Raw genomic sequence first — 27853 nt, forward strand, 5'->3', positions numbered from 1 at the left:
TGGAAATCTCGTGGGATTTCAGACGGGTGTTATTTCGTTTTAGTGATGCACCACCGCCAGGTGGCGTCTTTGAGTAGATTTAGCAGGCTGGGCTCTGTTTTTCTCCTATAGTCTACGAATGAAGCATCATTAAGTTTCACATTCTTTAATTTAAATGCTCTGTTGTAAAGCACTTTGAGCTGAATGTATCTGTATGAAAGGTGCTATACAAATAACGTTTAATTATTATTATTACCTTGTTCTCAAACACATGTTTTCGCCATCTGGATGTAATTTAATTATTACGAACACCTATATCTAGGCCTACAGTAGCCTATCTATCTCGGTAACTGACGTCGGGTCAAGACGTGGTGGCTGTTAGGTCAAATGCGCAAAATAACAGTATTGTAAATATATTTGTTAGTAAAGATGTGGTGAACGTGGGGGTTTTGCGTTTTGTTTCTGGAACGCATTCAACTGGTAGGCTACTCGTAAACCCCGGAAGTAAATTTGAAGACGGGGCACCAGCTAATGTAGCCAAGTCTGAGCGCAGTAGGCTTTATGGCTTCAGCACGATACTAAGAAAAAATAAGCTTGATCGACTTGTGGATCCATACAAAATTGACATAGTCGCCATGAGTAGAGATCACTCATTGCCAATCATATCCGGACATTAACTATCTTGTGCATAGATAGCGGCAGGTTTGACAGTGAGTGCCTTCACATGCACAATATACACAATATTTTGTTATTTGAATGATCTTGAATATATATATATATTCAAGATCATTCAAATAAGAAAATATCGTGTATGTTTTTATTTATTTATACCGGCCGCCAGTCGTTCCATGAACGGCTATAGGGAATGCGCAGTTTCGCGCGGGCTACAGCCTATTATATGCACAGTTTCGCGCTACGTAGGCTATTATAAATAAGTATTATTCATTGGGGGAGCTTGGACTCGCTGGGGACTGGTGGAGAGACACAGAGCCTCCCCAGACGCGACATCTCCAGTTGGCTGAAGAGCTGCGCGCTCTGGCGTCCAAACAGCCACCTGCGGCGCCCCTCGCAGTGTCCACAGAAGAATACCCCCACCAAAATACCTGCATGGTGAAGACAAGCTGCAGAACTGTCTACCAATGCATGTAGTGCACCTAGCTGTCTGTGAGAGGCTATAGCAGAGGATATGTGCGAAGTGTATTTGAGCTGCCGCCTCAACCGTGCGTATAAGAGCAGAGCGCATCAACTCGTGTATAGCTACAACTAGTAGCCCATAGCCATTAAAACGGCTTATTGTTTTATTCATATATCAACTAGATAATTCGATAATAATGAGTAGCCTAGTAGGCTTAAATTAATTCAATAGGGCCAAATAAGCCTTAAGTTGTAGCCTAGGCTACAGAACAATCACAAGACGCATAGGCCTAGCCTATCGTAAAAAGCGTTCTCATAGGCCTATATTAACTTAGATAATTATTAATTATGCTCAGGTCATAATGTCCGTTGAAAATAATTCCCTCTAAGCAGAATTTGAATTGTATTAAAATAGGCTAAAATTAAATTTCCACATATTCTGATTCCTTCTAGGTCTATATAAAAAAAAAACATTTTTGTTAATGTGTAGCCTAGGCTATAGGCTTCTGCGATGAACAAAACAGCCACGTAGCCTGCTTAGCGAGCGAGAGGGCAGTCTACCATAAAGTGTAGGCTATAGCCTAAACATAATGTAATATATCTAGACTACATGCATTGTGGTATTTCTTTATATAGGCCAGCCTGCAATTGTTTCTCAATAAACAGTTATGTCATCCTCTGAGTCCGAATGTAGGCTAATAGACCGGCAGCTCTAAATGCCTTCCCAATCAATGAGACATGGTTGTAAAAATGATGTTTTATTGATGAAAAGGGTAAAACTTAAAAACATGGAGAGTCATTGCATTGATCGATGCAGTCCGTTCAAATAGGCATCAAAAGATAAAGTAGGCCCATTTAAAATGACCAATTACATCTTCAAATCCCTTCTAATCTTGGCCTTTGATAGGGTTTTTTCCCGCTATACTGCCATTTATATCCGAACATTAACTATCTTGTGCATACAGAGCACAAACAATGAAACAATGAAACGAATAGATTTCCTCCCTGTCTGTCTGTGGCATTCATTCGCTACCAGCAAACACTGAAAATACAGGTCCTCAATTTATTTAGATTAGACTAGCCTATCCAACTGGACCACTCCAATGAATGTTGAACGTAGCCTACTTTTATTCTTTAGGTTTCACAGAATCGGCCTACAATGTCCACACATGCATGCGCCATCTGACTAGCTCGTCACTCGCCAGCGAACCTGGACTAGACTATTGTAACCCCCCCCCCCCCCCCCCCCCCCCGGAAATTCCTTTATATTCAAATAAACTGGATGAACCGGTTTCCTAGCCCTGGATCGTGGGGAGGGGGGTAGCCTGCGTTAGCGGGTGCTTTGCCATGGCCGGCCATTGAATTCGCTAGTTTGATTGATAGATGGATTTAACGTCCAAAGTAGATTGTGCAAGTACTGTATAGGCCCATGTGTAAGAGATGAATGGCTGTAACCATGAACTCAGCCAGAGGTAGGCCCTACTGTAGATTATCAGCATTATCACCAGTCTCAATTTATGTCTCAATTTATGTGTTGCCATTCATTTAAACCACCATCTCATCTAGACTACTTCTGTTGCTGCATTTTTACATTTATGCTTTCATGATTTTAGAGCGCAATAAACATTTTCCACGATTCCAATAAGTCCATCCATTCATCCAACTTTGTGCTGAGCGCAGCGCAGGGTGGTAGCCTACTGTCAAGGCTCACGACTGATGCACTCCCTTAACACGTCTCGCAACTTACCAGACCATCAAGAGAATTTCAATATGAAAGACCTTGGGATTCCAGGAGTCAAGGCCGTTTCAGACGGGGAGCGACATTCCGCCTGCGTTCTCGCTCGGATCAGCGGGGGACGCACGCGTCCTGCGCGCAGCGGGGAAAGCTGACTACAATTCAGCTCTTGTCGCGGGCGGGCGCGCAGCCTAGTTCCATATGAGAACACTCCTCGGTCCAATTCCGTATAGTAGATCAGCCTGTGTACTTTCAACGAATGTATTATTAGACATAATATCATAATAATATATATAGCCAACGACCTCCTGAGCTGCCTGCCTGATGATGGTCTCGGGGCTAAAGAGACCGCGCGTCGTTCCTCACCCTAACTATTGGCATGCTATCAATGAAAGAAAATACATTGTAAATAAACATGGTTTTAGGCTATTGTTTTTATGTAGGCCTATAGGTTAAGCTATTTGTGTTCATAAGGTAACGTCATTGTACCTATAGCCTATAATCCAATTGACTGGAACCAGGGGGTTTGACAAAAGTTAAGAGGCAAAATAATTTGTCTTGACTGCATTCAAGATGTATCTTTCACATTAAAACTACATACAAAGCTGACCAATAGCATTAGAAAGATCTCTTCGAGAGCTTTCATTTCACCTGTTCATTCTGCCCAAATGTCACTCGCGCACCCCTCTGGTTCTAAGCCCCGCCACGGTCTCCTGTCATTTCTCCCTGGCTTGCAGGCACGACTTGCTCGCACGAAACTTGAAACCTATGTTATCATGTAGCCAGTAGATATGCTAAGAAAATTGCATATGTTTGCAAACTAAAACAAGTGAACACAATTTTACAATCGAAAATGCTTATGAGACCATTATTTTACTTATATGGGGCAAAAGTGGTTTCTCTTCCTGCTTCTGCCTATAAGCCCTCCACAATACCACAACACAACGGTGTCATGTTTTACCGAAGGAGAAGTGAAGAAGACGGTAGCTAGCAGTAGCTAAAGCAGTTAGCTAATGTTAAGATCATTCCTCTAGCTGCTTTGCTGCTAATGCGAGTTCGTCTCCGTTCCTGCCCGAGAAACAGAAGTTGAACTAATAGCATCAAAATAGCTACAGGAATCATCGTTGTAAAGTTAGCTATCTGCTTTTTAGCCACCGACAGCTACCGTTAATATTATGGAAGCTGCTGTCGTGAGCTAACGTGCTATCACGGTCTTATCGTGCAGCTTCACAGGCTGCTATTAGCAGACAGCACTAAACTTGACAAAATCACACTTGCACATCATTAGAATTCCAACCATTTATATGGGATTTATCATTCAACTAAACATGGAACCTGAATACTACCTGATATTTCAACCTGCTGCCATCAGTGATCGGCGCGTCTGCTTGTTTGAGTCATGAATATCTTACGCAGTTACATTCCATGTAGTGTCCCAAAACTGTTAAATCATTCCCCATGTAGTTCACTATGAGTCGCACTCAATACATCCATGGTAGCACTACATAGGGAATAGGGAGTGAGTGAACCATTTCAAACACATCTCTGGTCATCTCCGTTAGCCATCTTACTCGTCCTGATGCCATATTCCATATGAGAACACTCAGCCTAATGTATTAAACTTCTACTTGTCCCGACAGTTAACAGATATAGACCCGGCGACATTTACAGAGATAGAAACTATAAATAGATAGGCTTTGTTCGTAATAATTAAATTACAACCAGACAGAGAACAAGGAGTTTGAGAACGGTAGGCTCATCTAATGTGCGAGATGAGCAACAGCAATGGGTCAATGAGTGGTATTACTGCGCCCCTATGGGCAGGCGAGCGGTGGTGCGGAATGACGTAAAGCGCCTGTTAGAATACCGCGGGTCAAGTTACATTCTTATGTTCCCACATCTGTATAGTTGACATGTTGTCCCGCCAGAGCAACTGTAGGTCTCTCAAAGCTAGACACAGCAGGCCTTGTGTACTTATGTCATCAGCACTAAAAACACTAAAACCAGGTTGAATGCCCTCTGTCCTACCCTGGGTTAGGCGTGTAGTAGTCTGGCTCAACGGATGTAGGTTTTGGCAATAAACCTTGTCATTCGTTGTCACATTGCCCAATCAGTGGCGAGTCTGGCGACGCAAATTAATCTGATTCGGGCCGAGAGATTCTCTAAGGCACCGATCAAATTTGATCCAGACTATTTTGCAAGAGCACCGTCGCTGCGTCCGGGGCTGGCTCCGCCCATGAAATACTACGTTTTTTCCCCCCTCTATTGCAGAATAGTAATATGTCCAGCCAGACCTGTCTCCGGCGCTGGCACAGCGTAAACGAAGTGTGGAGATAGGTCTGGCTATGCGAGATTAGGCGTGGAGTAATCCTGACTGTATCCCATCAGAGGTGGGCTGTGAGCACCGAGTCAATGTTTTTGGACAGCTGCCTTGCGCCGTTTTTGTTCAGGTGCATTTTGTCCTGCTAGTCCAACCTTTTCCAAAATGAATCAAAATTGTCCACAAAGCATAAGTCCTCAAGCCTACAGTAGTCTTTCAGCCACAGGTGCAGGGACCATAGCCGGCTAAATTTCTCCCCCTCATACAGTTACACTGAGCGGATGGGCCCCGAGATGACAACTTGCCTGTGTCTCTCATGTCCGTAGTCAGCTGCTTGAACTTGAATTTGAGAACCTCGGATTTCCCTGCCATAATGTCATTCAATCCAATATGCATCACAATCTGACTCGTGCCTGGTAGCTTTTTCTTCTTCTGTCCGCGCGTCCTGAATGGCTACATCCCTGACCCCCATTACAATGGTTTTTGATGGGAAGGTTTGATGGGAAGTTATCCCCAGCTTCTTCGCCCCTTCGAGTGGTGCGGTGGTTGTTGCAGGCCTTGGCTCAGTCCATCCTCGGGAAGGGTGGGGTGTCCGCTCCGTCGCCCAGCGCGTCATTCCCTTGGAGACCATCCAGAGAGACCCCCGCATCCATCCCCGCCAGGGATAGGAACCGGTTGGCAGCTTCACTTGGCTTCACTTTGGTTGGAAGAACGAATGTAGTTCTCCCTCCGTTACAAGATCCTTTTCTCTAGACGCCCACCCAGGGCTCAAACCACGCAGTAGTCCTCGGTGTGGAGCACGCGGCCGGGTTGGAGTCGGCGGGTGGGGCTGTCGAAACAGCCTGTGTCGGGCAGGATAGGCCGCCTTCACCCAGCATTTGGGCACCGTCCAGGATTGAGTTCTGCTTCAGGACCGACATCTGCTTCGCCTGGTTAACGGCAACATCCAAGTATCTGTTCAGCAGATTGTCCTTTTTCTTCCCTTCCTCAGCAAGCCGCTTCAGTTCTCTTTCCAGCTGTTCAATCTGGCCCTTGTTCTGGTCGCAGTGGCTACAGTGACCAATGTGGAGATCCGAGGAACACAGCTTCTGGTTAATATAATGCTGCTGGCCATTATGCTGAAAGCATAAAAACAGTGCTGTCCAGTAAAAGGCACGAATAAAATGATTTATCTCCATAAAATGTTTGCCATTTAAACTGCATAAAAGTCCAGACTGGTATGAAATTTAAAATCTAAATCAGTTAGCTAGCTAGTAGCTCGCCAGATGTTCGTTTTAGCCTCTGTTATTTCGGGTAGCTAAAATGGCATGTTCAAAGGTGGCCAAAAGAAAAGTCGTAAGATGAATAAATGGTGATTTGTATTATAATTGTTTTCTTAAATTATGGACCTTTGGATTATTGGAACAAAAAAGTGGACCTTTAGGATTTGTATTTGAGTACCCCTGGAGAGTCCTCAGGTCAGAGACAGCCGTGTGTGTAGCTAGCTAGTCAGGGTTTAGGATTAACATGCAGAGGGTTGCATTTCATATCACAGTGTAGCCTAGCCTAGATATATTCATTTTCAGGTCTTGGTTATACACAGGTTAGAAAAGATAAAATGGTAACGATAAAAAGGACACGCACATCTTAGTAAATACTAACATCCCAATACCTTGAAACATCACAAGCAAATAATAAAATCCTTTTAACGGGTGCTACTGTACCTTGTGTGCGGATCTCTGTTCTATTTCTCTACATGGTTATACTCAGACATATGTATTTTTGATGTGCATTTATTGTAGGCCCAATCTGCAAGTTTAATATTTGTTCATTTTCTCTGTGTCTATTCAGCAGTGGCGGGCAGACCCCACATACTGTGTGGTTGTATCATCGTGGGAATTCCTGCCTTGGAGTCTCCCGGAGGAAGGCAATGTTTAGTTCTCCCTGTGAAGTTAAATCGTGGACCTGAGCCTCTGCCCTGTAGTTATTACTGGTCACGAGGGCGCGAGGAGGATGCTAGAGAGGAGGATACAACCAATCAGACGCTAGAGTTGTTTGTTTTTCTTCCCCCTAACTTAAGGAGCCCGTTTTGTTAAAGGTGAGGGAGGAGGTATCTGTCTGGAATGGGATCTGTGCTCAGGGGGGCAATACCAGCACACGTGGTGGAGCTCCATCAGCGACCCCCATGGCTGGCTCTGCTGGGGTTCTCTAACCTCAGATTAGAAGCGGTGCTGCCCTCCATTTCTGAAGTCTACAGCAGCCTTGGTGGTATAGAGGCAGGTGGTGGAAATAATTGTGTTCCTTGCAGAGGCTGTGCAAATTGTTGAAATAAATAATTGTGTTCCTTGCAGAGGCTGTGCGAATTGCTGAAATAAATTACTTGGACCCCCTCCCCACACACACACATACACACACCACACCACCAAGTGTTGCAGACACATGGTACACCCCTGTAATAATTTCACAAGACAACGGACCCAGAGACAACAGGGAGTACAGTTCCCCTGGGCCCCCTGAGCTACTCTGGTTTTTAGGTGGATCCTCCCACACAGCGAATTGATATGGTATGGTGCCAGGTGTGGAAGAGGACTCCGGAGACTCGCGGCGGGGGTATCCTCGCATCGCAGGTCCGACAGAATCTGGCCAAAATAATTATCTTGATAAGTGGCAGACAGCTTACCTTTCAGGGGGGGTTGTGACTGAAAACTGTTGTCTGGCTCCATGATCGTTCACTGATCCGTAACTGTGTCACCTTGTTTTCTTTTAAACCTTTAATTAACCCAGCGGAGTTGACCTGAGGACATTTTTGCAGCAAGGGGGAAGAGGTGTTGTGGGTAGACGAGATGGGATGCACACGAACACACATGGCGGGACACCGACAGCTCTGCTGTCCTCTTCTAGGAACCTGCACGTTACCTGGAGGATCACGGTGTGCGATAAGTCGGGGTTGGAGCGCACGCAGGAGCACAGCCACGCCTACTTCTCTGAGTCGTCGGTGACGGTGTGCTGGAGCAGCGGCCACTGGCCTCACTACCATCTAGCTGGCCTCCAGGTGCACGGGGTCATGAGAGTCGCCCTCAACTGCCCTGGACTTAATAAGTAAGTCTCTGTCTCTCTTCTGCTGCATTCTCTCTCTCCCCTTCTCTCTCCCTCTTCCCCTCTCTCTCTCCTTCTCTCTCTCTCCCTCTTCCACCCCCCCCCCCCCTCTTGTTTCATTCAGCTTATATGTTTGTTTTATCATCCATTCGTCCAAATCAAGTCATTTTGGCTGTCCTGAGTAACATGCTCGACCCCTCTTTCCCCCCCTGCAGACCAGGCTGGGGGTCCCTGATGGCCAAGTATGGCATGGACACAATCTCCAACGGGCCGGTCATTGGCAAAGACAAGCTGGTCAACCTGGTGCTCGCCGCACCTGGCATCATCGTAGGCATCTGGAGGGTGAGCCAATAATGACCTTCGGGGAAGTTCCATGCCCCTCAGACATGATTATACACGGCATAAGATCAACAGGCTTTTTTACTGACTGTGCCGTTTCCAGTAAACAGGTTTGTTTGGGTAAGGCTGCAGAACATTCATGATAGTAAGAATGTTACCAGCAATGGTGTGTATTCATCTAAAACCCCATGCTCTGACTTCCAAATGGTCACATGAAGTGTACGTTCCGTCTGTGCAGGGCAACAGATCCGTCGCCTTCGTGATGGTCAACTTCCACTTCCACCGGCTGGTGGAGAGGAGTCTCCTGGGCTCGTCTGTCTGGTACGCAGCCCCACCACTTTTTATTCACGCTCTTAAAACTGGCTTTATGACCGACAGATGGCAAGCTCGGTCTCAAAGACTCCGTAAAGACGCCCGGGCCAGATGTCCTCAAAACAACCAAGGGTCATCATGGATTGTTATGTCCCTTTCACCAAAGCTGGGACTGATTTTTTTTGTTTTGTTTTTGTTTTATTGGTGAGATGCACCATTCACAATAACAGCTGATTGGTTTTCAACTTTTGTCTGTATCCTAGAACATTGTAAATAGCCACAGCTTACTTTGGCTAACGTGCACATTTTGTAATTAATAGGACTAAATCGGTAGCTTTAATTACTGGTTTATAGGGTGTGAACCCCCCAGGTGTGATTTTTTTGTGTGAGTGAACCTGTGCGACGGCTCCCTCTACTGGAAGCTGCCTTCCAGAGCACCTGCCCTGCATCTCCCCCTCCAAACTTGTCGTGAATGCGTCACCCAGTTGCTATTTCCGTCTTGAAGGAACATTTTACTCGTTTACCTGGTTCAGACTTCATTTTGACACGTCCCTGGTTTCCTTACCGTCCAGCCCATACTCTGTGCCGGAGGACAAGCCCCCCTTCGACGATGTGGACCCCGACTACGGTCTCCATGATTACACGCTCCACCTTGTGCTCCACAACACGGTGACTCAGCTCATGTCCGGCCACTGGCCGCAACTGTTCTGCCGGAAAGGTAAGGTAACCACAGTCCACGAGCACAAGGTGCAAACAGCATCTTTCTTAGTATTTGTTTTTTTTTGGACTCGGATCTGAAATAGTGCACAGTGACACATGCCGCAGCGCAGACCTAGATGTGAGTGATTTCATGGATGTACAGTAATTCTCTCTCTGATCACCGCTGTCTGTTGTTGTTGTTGTTGACCAGGTCAGATCCATGACGGCCACATTCATCTGACGGCCATCAGCAGGTGTAGCCAGAACCATCACATCCCCGTGTCTGGAATGATCTCGCTGCCCTGGAGGTGTGAGGCCCTGCAGGGCACAGTGGAGGTGAGCCAAACCTAGTATGGGGCCAAACCATCCCTGGGCCCCGATCCAACCCTCTGAGCTTGTTCAGATGGATATTCTATTCTTACACATGGCCCTACAGTAAATAGCACCATTTTGTACTGTATATTCAACCAAACCTTATATTGTAAGTATCTATGGCAACAGTAGATTTCAAGTTTTGGCATCCCACTGACATGGTTCTGATACTGTAGGTGACATGGTGGTTCTGATACTGTAGGTGACATGTTTCTGATAGTAGGTGACATGTTTCTGATACTGTAGGTGACATGTTTCTGATAGTAGGGGATGTGGTTCTGATACTGTAGGTGACATGTTTCTGATAGTAGGGGACATGGTTCTGATACTGTAGGTGACATGGTTCTGATAGTAGGTGACATGGTTCTGATAGTAGGTGACATGGTTCTGATACTGTAGGTGACATGGTTCTGATAGTAGGTGACATGGTTCTGATACTGTAGGTGACATGGTTCTGATAGTAGGGGACATGGTTCTGATAGTAGGTGACATGGTTCTGATAGTAGGGGACATGGTTCTGATACTATAGGTGACATGTTTCTGATAGTAGGTGACATGGTTCTGATAGTAGGGGACATGGTTCTGATACTATAGGTGACATGTTTCTGATAGTAGGTGACATGGTTCTGATACTGTAGGTGGCAGGGTTCTGATAGTAGGTGACATGGTTCTGATAGTAGGTGACATGGTTCTGATAGTAAGTGACATGGTTCTGATACTGTAGGTGACATGGTTCTGATAGTAAGTGACATGGTTCTGATACTGTAGGCGGCATGGTTCTGATAGTAAGTGACAGGGTTCTGATACTGTAGGTGACATGGTTCTGATAGTAGGTGACATGGTTCTGATACTGTAGGTGACATGGTTCTGATAGTAGGTGACATGGTTCTGATACTGTAGGTGACATGGTTCTGATAGTAGGGGACATGGTTCTGATAGTAGACATGTTTCTGTAGGTGACATGGTTCTGATAGTAGACATGTTTCTGATACTGTAGGTGACATGGCTCTGATACTGGAGGTGGAGACATGGTTCTGAGACTGTATGAGACATGGTTCTGGTAGGTGACATGGTTCTGATACTGTAGGTGGAGGAGACATGGTTCTAATACTGTAGGACACATGGTTCTGATAGTCGGTGACATGGTTCTGATACTGTAGGTGACATGGCTCTGATACTGTAGTAGACATGGTTCTGATACAGGGCTGTACATTGCGACATATATGTCGCACGTGCTAAGAAAAAAAATGTCTGTGCGATTAATTTATTTGCCCTGTAGTACACGTGCGACAGAGAGCGAGCCGCTTGTATGTATCGTTAGCGTTTTTTTCCGTGTTGAAGCCGGGAGGACGAGTGAGTTGAAAGGAAGTGAGAGCAGTCAGGTAGGCTAGCCTATAGCTTCCCCCGGACCAGTAAACTCTGTTCGGGCAAGTGCCTCATGCAGTTGTCTGATCGGACAAGTAAAAATATCCTATAGTTGAAGTGTGATAAATATGTAACGTTATCTAAAAAATACAGTCTAGAAACACGACATGGAGCTAGACCCAGTAGCCTAGCCTATGTTTGAGCCAAAGCGGGGCCTCTTACGCGCTGCTGTCTGTCAGTCAGCAAGCATAATTTGTCAAGGAGACTGCCCACACCATAAGCGCGAGTACCTACAACATGCGAATCAGAGGCGCTGCCCTGACTGACTGATTGAGCGACCGTCTTTTTGGCTGGCTGAACCTAAAGTTTAACGACGCTAGCTTGCGTTAATGTTCCTCCAGCCACCTAAAGGTGCCAGTCAAAGCAACAGCAAATGCAACGAAATATCAGTTAAGCGTAGCCTAATCTAGCCTATTATTTATGTAAGCTATGTAAACATTTAAAAAAAAGTCAGTGATTGTGGTAGAAGAAGACAGGACCAGCACAGAGTGGAGGGACAGGTGAGAGAGGAGAGCAGGAGAAGAGAGGGAAGGGGACAGGGCAGGATGAGAGATTAGAAAGAGTGATGATTTAGAAGGAATGAGTATGCAGTTAAGCATCAATGGGCATCAAACATAACTTTTTTTTTATTAAATAAAACATTCTATTATTCTCACCCCATAACTCAAAATTAAAGAAAGCATATTTCCTGTAGGCTAAACATGCTGTTTCAGTATACTTTTCAATTATACAGTAGGACCCCACTCATCCGAACTTCAGAGATCCGAACCACCCGGTCTACCGGACAGGCTTAAAAATTATTTATTTTTTTGAGCCTGCTATCTGGTTACTGGTGGGATTTTCATTACAGTACTGTAGGCCTAAATTTAAATCGGTCATAATAAACATGAAGGCTACTGTATCCTACTGTGAATAAAAACAGAACTGTATGTAGACCTACATGTTGCCTGTAGGCTGTAGACTACTGTCACGTTTAATTTCTTTGTTACTTTAATGTCGAGCGCAAAACGCAAACGAGTCTGCTGCGCGAGAGCTGCATTCCTTAGTAGCCAGAAAGCGCGTCAGCAACCTGAAGCAGAGGAGCATCGAGTCATTTTTCGTTCCCAGTTAATGGACTTCAGGAACACAGATGTATTGTAAGCATGTAGATTAGCCTATTGGCCTATTTGTTAAATAATAGCCTACAGCCTATAGCTGTTAGCCTACATCGGTTGTTTTAGAGACTTTCCTTTAGGCTGCAATAGCCTAAGACACGACAACTTGTCTGTCATTTCATTTATTTATTTATTTATTGATTATCATTTGCTCAAATTGTTCTAATGTTGGGTTGTTTTTAGGCTATACCATTTTGTTCTGCGAATACAGTAGACTATCGATGCAGCGTAGGCCTCATTTGAGAATAAAGTACCGTATTTGATCAAAGCATGCACTCAAGTGGAAATTCGTTTATTTTATTCTAGGCTACTGTAGGCCTATTATAGGCTAGGCTGTATGAGTTTAGTTGGCTAATTGATTGCAATTTTGATGCATTTTCACAAGTAATTTATCGGTGTATTATGAGTCTATATGAAACAAGTACCACTTATTGAATTTAGTGCATTTTAACATATGTTTCAGTCATCCGGACATTTCAGAGATACGCACGACCTTCGGTCCCGTTAGGTTCGGATAAGTGGGGTCCTACTGTATATGTCTCACGATTTTGTTATTTTCATTCTTTAAAAGTCACCAGAATACAGGAAACTAGGTCTCTGAAACCTTTTTGGGGAAGGACGCCCAGACCCCCGCTTTGGTATAGAAATCCTCCTTATTTTGGCTGTATTCAGCTTGGCACCACCACACCAAAAGATCAATTCCACAAGAAACACTGGTTCCTTGATCAGATCATAGAGAAAAACCCAAACAAACGAGGAAAGGAAAAAGATGTTGAAATTATTAATGAAAAAGAAGATAACCCAAATCATGAAGACACCGCAAAATCAAAAGCCGGGAAAACCTAAAGATGCTTGTCTGAAAACATTTGTTATTATTTCATATTGTATACGTACAGTAATATCCCTTTCCAGGTGGTTTTAAGTGATGAACTGCATAACTTGTGTTCAGTAGAGGTGATAATGGACATTTTATACCTGTGCTACAACTTTCTGGCTCTGTGCTACAGATCTATCAACCCCTGTAGCACCAGTGCTATGTGCTAAAAAAGTTAATGTACAGCCCTGTGGTAGGTGACATGGTTCTGATACTTTAGGTGGAGGAGACATGGTTCTAATACTGAAGGACATATGGTTCTGATAGTAGGTGACATGGTTCTGATGATTCCTCTGTAACTCACTGTGTCACATTACAAGTTCTCCATACTGCTTTGTTACGAGCACGTAAAGAAAAGACGGGTTTAAATCTCCCTATCCCAATGTCTGTCCCTCAGAACTGCCATGTCATGATGTTTTAAATCTCCTTGTCACAATGTCTGTCCCTCAGAACTGCCGTGTCATGATGTTTTAAAACTCCCTGTCCCTCAGAACTGCCGTGTTATGATGGTGTAAATCTCCCTGTGCCGATGTCTGTCCCTCAGAACTGCTGTGTCATGATGGTTTAAATCTCCCTGTCCCGATGTCTGTCCCTCAGAACTGCTGTGTCATGATGGTTTAAATCTCCCTGTCCCGATGTCTGTCCCTCAGAACTGCCGTGTCGTGATGGTTTAAATCTCCCTGTCCCGATGTCTCTCCCTCAGAACTGCTGTGTGATGAGTCTGACTCTGCTGGACGAGTACAGGAACCCCTTCTGGTTCGTCAGCACCCCCGTTTCCGTGGAACTGTGCGAGAAGCGGCAGGTGTCGTATGACTACGAGGGCGAGTCCTTCCTGGTGAAGTATGCGGACGCGGGCGGCGCGGTGAGGATGGAGCTGGTGTGGATGGAGGAGCAGAGCCAGTTCTTCCTCATCAGCCTTGTCGTCTCGGTGCCCCTGGGCAAAATCAACAGGCATTTCGGAACAGACTATTCTGACTGAGGAGGATTTTTGTTCATACTTTTATTATTTTTGACCCCATTTGAAAAAAATATGGTTTTGTTCAGTTCTATCAGATAATTTTTTATCGACCCCGGCAAGTTTATGTTATAATCCATGTGATCGCACATACATTTTTGAAAGAAATTACGCAATCTCTCGTTTATGCCATATTGTTTATTGTTTGAAATTTTGTAAATCCTTTATTCACAACTATTCAGTCTTGTTGACTGTTTCAAAAGCTTTCTCACTTATTACACCAAATTTTAGATTATTATTTTTTTCATAGCAGAAGCCCTTAAGCAGCACTAATACCCATTAAGCAGATTGCATTGTCAACCACGATACAATTACCTTCAGATGAAAATGGGGTTGCACGTCGCTGGCTCCTGCTTGTGCCAGTCTTACAATTGAGATAGAATTAGGCCCAGATCAATCATTGGACTCAGCTCAGAGTGTTGCTGATGGCCATAAAAAGGCTAGTTGCATGTAATAGGATTTCCCAGACCTCCGCGGTACTCTGTAGGGTCACCATCACCTTGAAAACATGGTTCTTTTTCATACACATCACTAACTACGTCTGGCACTCTGCACCCACATCCATTTGGTGGGGGGAAGGGGGGTATATGGGCAATGAATTGGCTTCTGTCACCAGCAGTCGGGTGCTGTGACTGCTAGACTGAGGGGAGGCGTCTGAAGGTCAAGAGCTCTGTGTGCTTTCCAACACCCTAGATTCCCAGAACATGTTTTATTGGCCCTCAGACCCTCTACAGTACTCACTGCCGGATGGTTGAGCTGCTTGATCCCTCAGTTGGCCCTGTGAGGAAATGCCAAGCTCTGGGAAAGGTTCCCTCACCTGCCAGAATGTTTACAACATGACTCCCATCTCTTCCATGGCTAGCAGCCTCCAAAAAGAGCAAGTGGCCCATGCTTACTCTATTCATGTCCGCTCTGAAGTAGTTTAAAGGTACAGTACTCCACTTTACACTGCTGCGACCTTGAGGTTGTCCAATCTGCCGGCACATCAACTGCCTGAAACTGTCAATCCCTCACACACGGTTTATGAGGAAAACCAGGGGCCCAATAGATCAAGATGGTCTCAGGAGGCTGGGAGCCCAAGGGCGTCGTGAGCTAGTAATGGCCTCCAAAGAACACTGCACTGGTAATCCATTCAATCAAGTCAGTTTAATGGCAGCAAATCAGTCAATGTGGATTCCCGAATGGGTGTCATTTGGACTGTATGGCGCCTTAAGGCAGAGAGGCCATGCTCTTTGGCTGTCTGTTACTGAAATATGCAGGATAGGAAGGGAGGCAGTCATTGCAGTCAAGGGTGTGTTCTTCATCTCTTTCCTCCATGAAGATTGATTATACAAGGTATAGAAGTCAGAATAATGGGATTTATGCTCTATGGATGTGAGGATTGTGTTTTGGAAGGTGTAAAGGTCACACATAAGCTAACGGAGACGCATAGGGAATGCACATCACATGTCATCCAGCAGATGGCCCTCTGTGGTCAACAATGAGATGCAGTTTCACTCAATACTACATCTCAATCCATTGTGAAAGATAAGCGCTAGATAAAATCAAAATAATTTTCTGAACTCATAACTCATAATAAACCATTCAGTTTATCATTCACCTTTCGCTTCCACTCCACTGCATCTGTTAGAAATTACATTAGAGTCATCCATTCACACCCAGATAAATCAGGTGTCCAAACACATTTTAATGATGCAAATCTGACTGTGCGTCTTCATTAATCATGTTAAAATGAATGCAACCACAGATTATGATTAGATATTAAATCCCCTGTCACTGAACGTGTACTTAGCCCTATAAAGCTTCATTAACCAGAGCTCCCAGAGTTTCATAATGGGCTCATCTTGAAGGGAAGTCGTTTAATGTTCAGTTCAAGCTCTTTGATAGAGAACATAAATTAAATCTATTATGAAAACAAGGTGTGTGTTTGTCTGTGTGTGTAGGTAGACTAGGTAGTTAAGTACAGTATTTTATTGATCCCTGGGGAAAATTGTATTACAGCATCAAAAGGTCAGCAATGAAGTACACTCAAGACTAAATACACATTTAGACTACATAGAGAAGAAATCAAAATATACAAGAGTGTAACTAAAGATAGATAAATGTATAACAGTAGATACATCCGTATAATGCCTAGATTGTGCAAACATGCCTAAGGTGGGCAAGTATCAATGAAATACGTATGCCATGTTGGTACATGTTAAGTTCTGTCCAAAGAGCCTCTGCCCTCCAAACTGACTCGGGTCCATAGTGTCCATCCAGTCAGGCATGATCAGGCTGATGGCAGCTGGTAAGAAGGACCTCCAGAAGTGATCTGTGTGTGTGCTTGTGTATAAGTGTAAATGTCTGTGCTTGTGTATTTGTGTATGTGTGCATGTGTTCTTGTGTATTAGTGTACTGCACATGTTTGCTTGTGTATTAGTGTATGTGTGTGTCTGTGTGTATTAGTATATGTGTGTGTATTAGTGTGTGCATGTGTGAGTGTGTGCATGAGCATTAGTGTGTGTGTGTGTCTGGCGGCACCTGCTCTACAGTGTAGCTGTGCGTATCTGAAGTGATTTGTCAAAATATCTACAATACAGTATGTATAAACAAAGACATATTTTCTCATCTCTACATAAAAGTTATCTTTACATAAAACAGGATCCACATCCTGTTATTATAATATCCACCAGCTGTTTCACCTTCCATCAGGCAGGGGGCACTGGCACAACGGAAGACTCACCTAGTGACAAAAGTCAATACCTCTTCACAACACATTTTCTAAAATCCAAAAAATTCATTTTTTTTCTTTCATGAGAGAGAGCCTTGTATTGGCTCCCAGTTTGACACTGTAAAAAGACTTATGCTAGTCCTGATTAGTGTTTCTCTAATTCGGTCAGGGCCGTGATTCCGCAATTTAAAAGTAATCATGAACTCTGGGCTGATGTTAATGAGAGCCGAGCTCTGACAGTTCACTGACTTGGCGGGGACACTGTCAGTTCAGAGGCTGCAGTCTTCAGAGAGGAAGGGTCGGGCCTGCCGAGGTCAGAGAGTTTAATTACCACCAGGACAAACGGCACAATTCACAGAAGGTGCTCAAACACCAAAAAAACAACCCTTGCACCAGACCTGGATCCAATTACTTTTTGAAATCCTTTTCAAATAATTCAGCGTATGCTTATGTGCAGCCAATCCTTATGTCTTCCCTTCCCTCTAGGAGTGCCACAGCAGGGACGGCAGGCCTAGTTAGTGATTAGTTAAATCCCATATATTGTATGTATAAATGTTTAGTAGTGGTTCTAGGATAACACCGGCGATCCTGGGTAGAACTGAGTGAGAGTGGTCTACAGAGAGGCACATGGCTTGAAGTGCCACTGGGCAAGGTTAATATGTCCTCGAACCCTGTGCCCTGGACCCACAATGCCCCTCCCTCCCAGGGATTGGCCTTGCCAATCCCTGTCCCTAGACGGGGCGGAGGAGGGGATAACGTGCTGGTGAAGCCTCCAGGGGTGACTGTATTGTAACAGGCATATTACACCCGGCATGCTCCGTGATTTATCCCCCCCTTTAAAAGCTGTATCAGGCCACACGACTGTGGAGCAATCCCATTATATGGAAGCTACTCCTCGTCCCAGGGCTGCCCGCCCCCATACAGTATGTTACATAAGATCAAAGCTCTCAAAGGCTGTAAAGCTTTAGTGTTATAGTAGAACAGCGGGGGCGATTCTGAGAAACCAGGAGTTACCCCACATTCACACTCTGCAGTCTCTCCCTGTTCCTCTAGGGTTCACTTCCTGGAATACCTGTGGGCCGAGACATATTTGAAAGTGTAGTTCTCATGTAAGGCTCTGCCTATCGGGTGCTTCCTTGAATCTATTTGTCGCCCCTGCTTAGTTCTTAGAAATGCTGTGCTCTTTTATCAGAATGGTTTACCGTTTATCGGAAAGCAAACCACATTGGGCTCTCTACTCTTTTGAACTATCGATCACCAGTCCACTGGTGGCATGGTTTCAGAGGGATGAGTCTCCAGTGTCCAGAGGTGAAGAGAGAGGCAGTAAGCAGATTAATGTTCTCATCTATTCTGACCTGTTAGTATGTGTGTGTGTGTGTGTGCGTGTGTGTGTGTGTGAGAGAGAGAGAATAGAGAGATGTGAGTATGAGTATGCTCCATTTTATTTTGGCATCTTGAGCATGCTGGGTCTCAGAGCAGGTGCTGGACTGGTTGACTCCTTCTGTCTCTCTCACTTTCCATCTCTGTCAGATTCATATTCTGGTTTTATTTGTCACATGTAACGTACAGTATGCAATCACAGTGACATGCTGCTGCTAGCTCTGTGATTTCTCATTACAGATAATTACAAATGCACAATTATAAATTACAAATTACACAAGAAATACAAATCAATATTCAATATAAAATGTAGTGACTACTGGAGACAAAGTAAAAAGTCGCTGAGTGGATTAAAATCACCGCCCCCAGTTGACCCAATTAATTCTATCAATCACTGCAATATAAAGAATAACATAACAAAATAACCATAATATAAACAAGCATACAATAATCAATTCTCACTTCATTATAATTCCCCATAAATCAAATCATGGCTCTTACATAAATATAAAGATACCATTATGGATGGATTATGTCCATGCTATGATTTACATGTATGGTATATGGTAGATATTCTGACACTGTACATTAGATATAGTGAGACTGTATACACTAGCTAGAGTCATTCAGGTGCTGGATGTTCTAGGGGAAGCTCTTCCTGAGGTTCTCTGTGTTCGCCATGTGTGTGTGGTACCTTTTCCCTGACCGAAACAGAGAGAAAAGTCCGTTGCCTGGGTGGCTGGAGTCCTTCAGGATTCTGATGAACTTGGTCTTGCGTCTCTTGGTGTAGATGTCCTCAAGATGAGGGAGAGGCCTCCCTAAGGTACGGTAAGGTAAATCGTGTATTGTAATTATCTGTAACTTTTGACAGATGGGAGCGGGCAGCAACATTTCACTGTGCACTGTATGTGGGGACAGGACAAAGCCCTGGGGCCGTTGAGGGTGAGGTAGGATGAGGTGTGGCTGCCTACCTTTACCGTGGGGTCAAACCGACAGGAAGTCCAGGATCCACTTACAGAGAGCGCTGATTAGCCCCGCACTGCTTAACCCCAGGACCCTGAGCTTGGTGTCGAGCCTGGGTGGAGTTATGGTGTTGAAAGATGAACTGCAGTCAATGAATAGCAGTCTCACATAACTGACACATTCCCCTTGCTCTGGCCAAGGTGGGATAGGGTAGTGTGGAGGATGTGGGTGATCGCATCCTCTGTGGATCTGTTAGGTCTCTATGCGAACTGTAGGGGGTCTAGTGTGCTGGCAGTGAGGAGCAGATTTGTTCCGTGACCTGCTTTTTGAAGCTCGAAGAGTTACCAGGCGATAGTCATTGAGGCAGGCTGGTTTTGGCTTCTTGGGTACAGCAATAATGGAGGACTTCTTTAAGCATGTGGGGACAATGAACTGGGCTGGGGACATGAACAGATTGAAGATTTCTTTATTTGTCACATGTAATGTACGTGTACAGTTAGTGAAATGTTGCTGCTGACAAGGTTGTTCCCCCCCGTCCCCCCAGTTAAGACTCCATTTAACTCTGGCACAGTACTGATGTCTCTCCTCCATGTTGGTTTCTTGGACTTGTCTTACCTCCTGCTGGGTCTCTACTGGACTGAGGAGGTCAGAGGTTACATAGACTCTGGCAGATAGGTGGAGAAATCCACTCCTGGTGGCCGCCGGCGTCAAGGCCAGGCAGGTGGGTAAGGGCCTCACAGCTACTATTCTGCTGTTGAGACAAGATCTTGTCTTAACTGCTAGGCTCTTCCCTCTGATGAAAGCAGTGTGCAGCCCGAACCGTTCACCGCTACTTCCTAGTATCGACATTACACATCTATAAAACATCTTTGCCCAGGATGTGTTCTGGAAGCTTCTACAATATGTGCCAGAAATGACTGACCTCTATCGCCAATAGTTTAAAGCTTTGATACACATCCTGCAACTTAAGGCTTATGTAAATGCTGTTGTCCCCCTACCCTTGACTCTGTTCACAGCTATATGTGACAGTGTGAGGGTTCGGGGAATAGATGGCAGCTTGCCGGGAGTGGAGCTCCTGGAACTGTTGTTTTAGTCCAAAGGTCTTGTTACCTTGCCTGAGGCTGGCTCCACTGATCTGATGAAAAGCCTCCCAGGCTCTCTCAGTGGATCGTGTCAGGGGTGGGCTGGTGCTACACGACTGCGTTTAAGTGCCATCGTCTTTGTAAATGGCAGATCCTCAGATATGGTAGGCCATTGACTGGCATATTTTGCGGCATGCCAGGGATATTTTTGGTCAATTAGGCTCCAGGTCTGCTGTGTTTTCCTTCCGGGGGTATGCTACCATGACACTGCAACTAGCTGTATATGCACAAACCTGAGTTGGTGTTGTAATAGATAAATTCCAAAAAGTGCATTCTCTTTTCAGTACATTGTCATAGGAAATCTGAATTCTGATCCACACTGCCCTGTGTGTTACACAGTGGAACAGCGGTCTCCTGTTTGTTTTCCCTGATACCTCCTTTTAACAGGCCTTAGCAGTTTTATGGCAGGAGACCCCTCTAGGAGAGACCCCTCTAGGAGTCCCCTCCTCCCAGCTCTCTCCTTCATTCCTAAATGTACAGTTCAACTGTTGACCCTCAGAACTAGCCTCCTCTCATATAATTGGTTAGTGAAGTTTTGCATATGCATGTATGGCTTGTACCCACAGTGGTTATAATGTTGTGTTTGAGGATAATCATTGCTCTTCGTGGAACTTGTCTCCCTCAGAGAGCCCAGCTTTGCAAACTCGTGGAAACTATTTGGAATAAAAATAACCAGCTTGGACTTACAAAGATCAACCTTGTCATTCTCGACAACTCTTTTAATTATTAGAATAAATCCATGACAGTGTGTTCTCTCCAGGAGAGTGAAGCACTCACCAGCCTATAAAACGTTAACCCCCTCTCAGTCCATGTTGATGCACAGTCACTGTGGCAATTCTGAATATTGAAGAATATGATCACAAAGATGGCCAGATCGCTCCATCCAGCCGGTTCTTCACTTTCCTGGGGAGAACACACCAACACAGGTTTGTGTACATACACGCCCGCACACACACTCGTGCACGCACACACACAACCTGGCAGGGGATGATTGCATTTTAATCACATCTGTACCCGTGGTTGGGCCACCTGTGTGCTGACACCCATTAAAGATGATGGCGACCACGGCGCCTGGGATAACAATTCTGAATGTGTGCACCTGTCACACGGGCAAATAAAGAAAGACAGATTTGTTCAGCAGCTTGTCGCTCTCATTCCTGGACATTTCCCACCCAACAAGCCAACCAGTCAAGTCATTCATCAGTGCATTTCTGGTTTTGTTGATTGTTTGATTTTAATGAAATAAGCTATCTCACCACTTTGTCCAATTATATCTGCCAAGCAAAACAACGCAAGCTGGCTTGTTCCCAATTGTCAATATCCTTGTGGGTTTTCTTCTTGACAATAGGGGGGTATTTGATACAGCAACACAACCACTGTTGCTATGGGGACAAGCTTTGCTTGGGTATTGCTGACCTTATTGGCCGCAATGAGAGATGCATGGTCTTTGCAGAGAGAGAAATTGAATGATTTACCTGTTCTCCCAGAGATAGGAGAAACCTCTCGTTTTCCTCACCAAGCAGCCCATGTGAGAACAAAGCACTACATTTTCAAATGTCATAGACTAAGGGCAGTAGGCCTATATAGAAACACCAGTTAAGCTCATGTGTAACAGAGTGGCACATAATTAGCCTCTGGCAACCTCCAGACTTCCAGTGCTAAGCATGCTGATGGAGGTGTAAAGTTACACTTGCTTCTTCCTTCTTAAAGTAAGTTTATATCTTACGAATGAACTAGGGTTGCAAAATTCCGGGAATATTAAAAGTTGGAAACTTTCCATGGGAATTTATGGGAATTAACGGGAATTTATGGGAATTAACTGGGAATTTGGAGGTTATTTATACCAACTGTATTTATCTTGTCATAAACAGACATAAATATAAACATCTTTCTTTGTCATAAGCAGACATACAGGCAAACATTTCTAATACAATTTTTTTTAATAACATTTTTTTACTTAATCTATTTGTGAGTGACTTTAATGGATTCTAAAGCCCTCTTAGTGTGCAGGATGATTAGCTGCACATGTGATGGATGAATGCACAGTATAGGGTTGAAATTCAACTGAATTTGCATTAAATCAGGTTGTTTTAACCAAGATCAATTGCATTTTATGTTTTTCCTCCAACTAGGCTACATTTAAGTTCCCTATTATAGGGGTGTGCGGTGGTATAATAGCGGTCTAATGCATCGTGTTCCGGTGCAGCTGCCCACCGGGAACCGGTGGTCTCGCCAGATCCGAGTATGGCCCGATCCCAGAGGGAGTGGCCTATTGGGCCGCCACTCCCTGAGGGTGGTTAGTTTAATCTCTGTCTGAGAGTTTGTCACACAACAGCAACCCTGTCTGGTGTTGGAATTATGGTTGCGAGCTGAGATAGTCATGGAGTTGTCTCTCCCTTTCGCATTGCCAACCGGCTGGGTTGTGTGACAAATTCTCAACAGTTAGTAGGGGGTAATTGGACACCAAGTCAGGGTCAATTGGCTACCAAATTGGATAAAAATGAGATAAAATCCTAAAATAAGTATATAAAATAACATTACAATTTTTTGAAAAAAGCAGTTCTAAAAAAGCAGTATAGTTATACAAAAAAGGGTCAACATTTCCAAAATTCCCGAGCTTAACTTCCCATGGTAAATTTCCGATAAGTTTCCGGAAATTTTCCACCCCTTTGCAACCCTAGAATGAACACAACGAAGAGGGTTTTGAGAATATGAAATTACACAAAACGAGTGGGATCATATTCCTGAAACAAAAACAAAAACATTTGAACCAGAGTATGAAGGAGAGAACTACGCACTCACAGACATTGAAACAGCAAACAAACATGGGGCGTAAAGACAGAACTGGTGGGAACTGAATCTGACGTACGTACTATATCAACTACTTGGTTATGTGTATATGATTGTTGTAATTATATATGCGCAGGCTGTGTGTGTGTGGTGTTCTGTGTTCCCTCTGTTGTCTCCTCCCACTTTCATTCATCACTAGGTCTCCGGCTGTTACGCGTTCCTGTCATCAAATCATCAATCATCCGTTCAACCAATCAGAGGGCTGCCGGTGTCCTATATTAGATCCGCTGCTGCGTCTTGGCGCCAGATGACACCTTCCTCCCTTTCGTTTGTTTTGTTTGATCACTAGATTTGGGTTATCTTCAGTTGTCATTACCATTCTGTAGTTTTCTGTTTTCTGTATAATTTGTTTTTCGTTATGTTTGTTTAGCCCTGTTTTAAGGTTACTTATGATCATATACAATGGTTCAGATCAAAACATTGACAAAACTAGCACTTTTGAGAAAGTCTGATAATTACTCTACCACCGTTTTGGTAATACAATGGATGTGGGTGGGCATCTTGAAAAATCAAAATCAAAAATGTTAAACTCTCGATTTCAAAGACAAGAAACTCACCGAGGTGTTAGTTGGCATTCTGACAAATAATTTGCCATAAAGTAAGATTCTAGTTCATCTGGAAAGGCTTTTTTAATATTTAGCATAGAACTTTTTAGTCACAGCACATACGTGTGTAAACGTCCGCAAACTAGGTAGCCTAGCAACATAAACAATAACAATAGCTACCGTAAGTAGTTCCGCTTCCTGAATCCCCTTTGCGGATTGATCTACACATCTACAATGGTCACGTCAATACAAGTCAATGTATTTCATAAAATGATCAATAAAACCCTACAGGATTCATACTTTGCGGCGAATTTGATGTCAGAACACCAACGGACACCAATTACCCCCTCGGTGAGCTTCTTGTCTTTGAAATTGAGAGTTTAACATGTTTTTGAAAGATTTTTCAAGGTGCCCATCCACATCCATTGTATGACCAAAACGGTGGTAGAGCAATTATCAGACTTTCTCAAAAGTGCAAGTTTTGTCAACGTTTTGATCTGAACCGTTGTATATGATCATAAGTAACCTTAAAACAGGGCTAAATATGCATTTTCCCTTTACTACTCCTTTAATTCCTGGCTGTGGTTGTTTGACTCCCATTATTATGTTCGGTGCGCACCATTTATGTTACGGCTCCGCTAGACCCCTAGACTAGCTGAACCATAAATTGGGGGCTGTTCTGGGATATTTCATTCATGGACTATCAGTGTTTATGAATGGACTCGGAGTGTACTGAGCATGATTACGGGAGTGGTAGGTATTTGTGCCACGTATGTCAGGTTTGTAGTAAAATAGGGTAGTTCTTGTGGACTGGTTGTATACGTGTTTCCTGGTAGGTATGTGTAGGAGCCATGTATGTATGTCCACAATATTTTGCAGTCACGCACTGTCACCTTGGGTGGTGGGCGTGTTCACAGGGGCTTGGACGGCAACGGAAGTGAATATATGTAAATGCACTCACCTGTGCAGCAGGGTGGTTTGAGCAAGGAGAGGGGGTGAGCACGGGAAGTGCATATTTTTCTGTTGACCGTAAACGCACTTGAATTTGTATCTGGTACCAGTTAGTTTTAATATCTATTTTTCGATTGAATAAACGGTCAAACGGACTACCGAAGTGGACCTGAATTATTGAGCTACGCGTCACAGAGTAGGCTACGTCTTCCCCTGTTTACCCCGGGCTCACATGCTTGTGTTTGATGCGTCAACATTGACGGATGCCATTCACTTTCAATGGCTGCAGCCGAATGGCATTCTGGTTCCGTTGTTGTCCCGGTGCGTTGCGTTGCCTGCGTTGCTAGCGTCGAAAGTTGAAAAATATTCAACTTTCAGATGCGTTGCCGGAGCTGCCGACCAATCAGATGTCTTGACGGAGAAAGACGTCATCGCAAGGCGGGATTTTCACATTTTTCGATACCAAGATGGAGGACAATCGCTGTTTGTTTGCAGGATAGGATGTACCCAATACCTGCGGGCACCACGTTCACGTTGCCTCAACCACAATGCATAGACGATCGCCACACGTTCGACCAGATTAGCATCCATGACAGCACTAAACGAAAAGCCGGGTGGGTTTTCAAAATAGTGCGCGCTAGCAGGTTCGGAGAATCTACTCGGCTGTTGCGAGCGCAGTTTCGGACAATGTGATTTGTTGTTGTTGCGTGCGGCAGACACGCCATCCGCCATACGTTGACGGACACGCATCAAACGCAAGCGTGTGAGCCTGGGGTTAGTCTCTCGCGGCCAGTTTGGATCGCCGCATACATTGTCAACAGAAAACTTTGACCAAATCCAAAGTGTTGATCCACGGGAAAGTAGGCTGGTAGCCTTCTCGGATTGCGTGGATCATTGTGGAACACTTTGGATCACCGCTGCATTGCAATGCGCGGTTCATTCATTCATTCATTGTTGCTACGAGATCAAAGACTCGACAATCTACACAGCATCAGAAGCGGTATGTAACTTGTGACAACCCTACTAACACAATCAGGTTGCAGCAATGTTGCAGAAACGTGCAATTTAGACTTTTGTATGGTCCACTCAACGTCAAGTTAAACGTGCATGCAACGCAAACGCGGTATCTGCACACAAGTTGCTGCAACGTGCAGGTCCAACGTGTCTGCAACGTGCCTGCAATGTGTACACAACGTTGTGATTTCCGCGATGATTTCGATGTATATTGCTGCAACGTTGTATACACGTTTATATATTACTTTGTTACGTTGCTGCAACGTGGTCTACACTTCCGTTGGCTACATTTATAATTTGCATTACAAAACAAATCAGCTCTTTGCACAAGCTCCACTACTTCCTGAAACTACAGGCATATTTCTTTACCGTCCTATACTATTGGATAGCAATAGCGATGAATCCGGTGTGCAGCACACCTGATCAATCACTTCCATCCACTAGTATAGGACAGGAAAGAAATACGCCTGTAGAGTGTCAGGAAGTAGTGGTGCTTGTGCAAAGAGCCTATTAATGTCATAGTCAATGCAGCAAGCAAAATTATGGTACAAAAGTTATGACACAACACCATTCAGTCAAGAACAATTTATTTTATTAAAAAAGTACACAATGTCTGGCCTGCAACATGATAAACAAGTTTAAAAACAAAAAGGATAAAAAAAAAAAATACAAAAACAGTTATTTACAAAAAAAATGGCAGGCTGTGCTCAGATAGGCTGGGGGTGGGCGTCAGATGGGCTGGGGGGGGGGGCTGTGCTCAGATGGGCTGGGGGGGGGGGCTGTGCTCAGATGGGCTGGGGGGGGGGGCTGTGCTCAGATGGGCTGGGGGGGGGGGGCTGTGCTCAGATGGGCTGGGGGGGGGGGCTGTGCTCAGATGGGCTGGGGGGGGGGCTGTGCTCAGATGGGCTGGGGGGGGGGGCTGTGCTCAGATGGGCTGCGGGTGGGCGTCAGATGGGCTGGGGGGGGGGGCTGTGCTCAGATGGGCTGGGGGGCAGCTAGGAAGGGAAGTCTTCCTCATCAGAATGCTGGGGAGTGCTCAGATGGACTGTGCTTGGATGGGCTGTGCTCAGGCGGACTTCTGCAGATACCTAAAGACACAATGAAATGGCCGTAAATACACAACGCACATACATGCACAAAAAAGTGGTACACAATCTTTGGAACCATGCAGTCACACTGGGTAGGAGAAACCAAAAAAAAAGACATCACTTACCCTTCTGCATTTAGCAGGGGCATGTTTCAATGTCTCCTGCAGCTGGGCGGCCACCTCCGCCATCGTAGCCTTTGGCATGGAGACCATCACTGCACCTTTAAGTTATCAAGAAAGGTAATGGTTTCAATTCACATCGGTCATGGAACAAAGACGATGTATTAAAAAATATTCAAAATATGAACCATTTCTTACATGTTAGAACATTGAAGAGTGTCAAACTCTTCAGTGGCTTCTTCCCCTTCTTCCCGTGCACACTGTAGGCGCTCCACACCGCATGTGTGGCTACAGCTGACAGCACCCGCCGGACTGTGTCCGCCAAGTCTCTGCCACCAATGGCACCTAGGTATTGTGTCTGCAAAACAAAGAGTCATTTACTGTACCCTTCCCTGCACTGCAAAAATAAGACAAAGTTCCGCCCTGCAGACACTCACCATCTTCCTCTGATGTTCCCGGTCCTTCAACCTGGCCTCACAGACCTGCAGCTCCTCGTCCGTTTGGGCAGGGTTCAGTACATCCAGCACTTCTCCCTGGGCTCCAGACTCCACAGGCCGCGTGCTCTGGGCCAGTTCCCTCACAGTCCGTGCAAGCTCACGGAGTTGCTCCCGCATCTCTGAGAACTGCTGATGTACAGACCTCTGGAAATCTAGAT

General features: G+C 44.8%; 1 protein-coding gene across 1 annotated transcript in view; it reads left to right on the forward strand.

The window, feature by feature from the left end:
* The window catches only part of fbxo15 (F-box protein 15), a 28931-nt gene extending 12736 nt beyond the window's left edge, over positions 1 to 16195 (forward strand). Inside the window, exons 5-10 of the mRNA XM_084452863.1 lie at positions 8049 to 8246; positions 8459 to 8585; positions 8821 to 8903; positions 9467 to 9612; positions 9805 to 9929; positions 14122 to 16195. Of these exons, the coding sequence (XP_084308989.1) occupies positions 8049 to 8246; positions 8459 to 8585; positions 8821 to 8903; positions 9467 to 9612; positions 9805 to 9929; positions 14122 to 14397 (955 nt within the window). The 3' untranslated portion in view covers positions 14398 to 16195. The remainder of the gene's footprint in view (positions 1 to 8048; positions 8247 to 8458; positions 8586 to 8820; positions 8904 to 9466; positions 9613 to 9804; positions 9930 to 14121) is intronic.
* Positions 16196 to 27853: the final 11658 nt, after the last annotated feature.

The sequence above is a fragment of the Borostomias antarcticus genome (assembly GCF_949987555.1).
Source record: "Borostomias antarcticus genome assembly, chromosome: 2".
NCBI classification, from domain to species: domain Eukaryota; kingdom Metazoa; phylum Chordata; class Actinopteri; order Stomiiformes; family Stomiidae; genus Borostomias; species Borostomias antarcticus.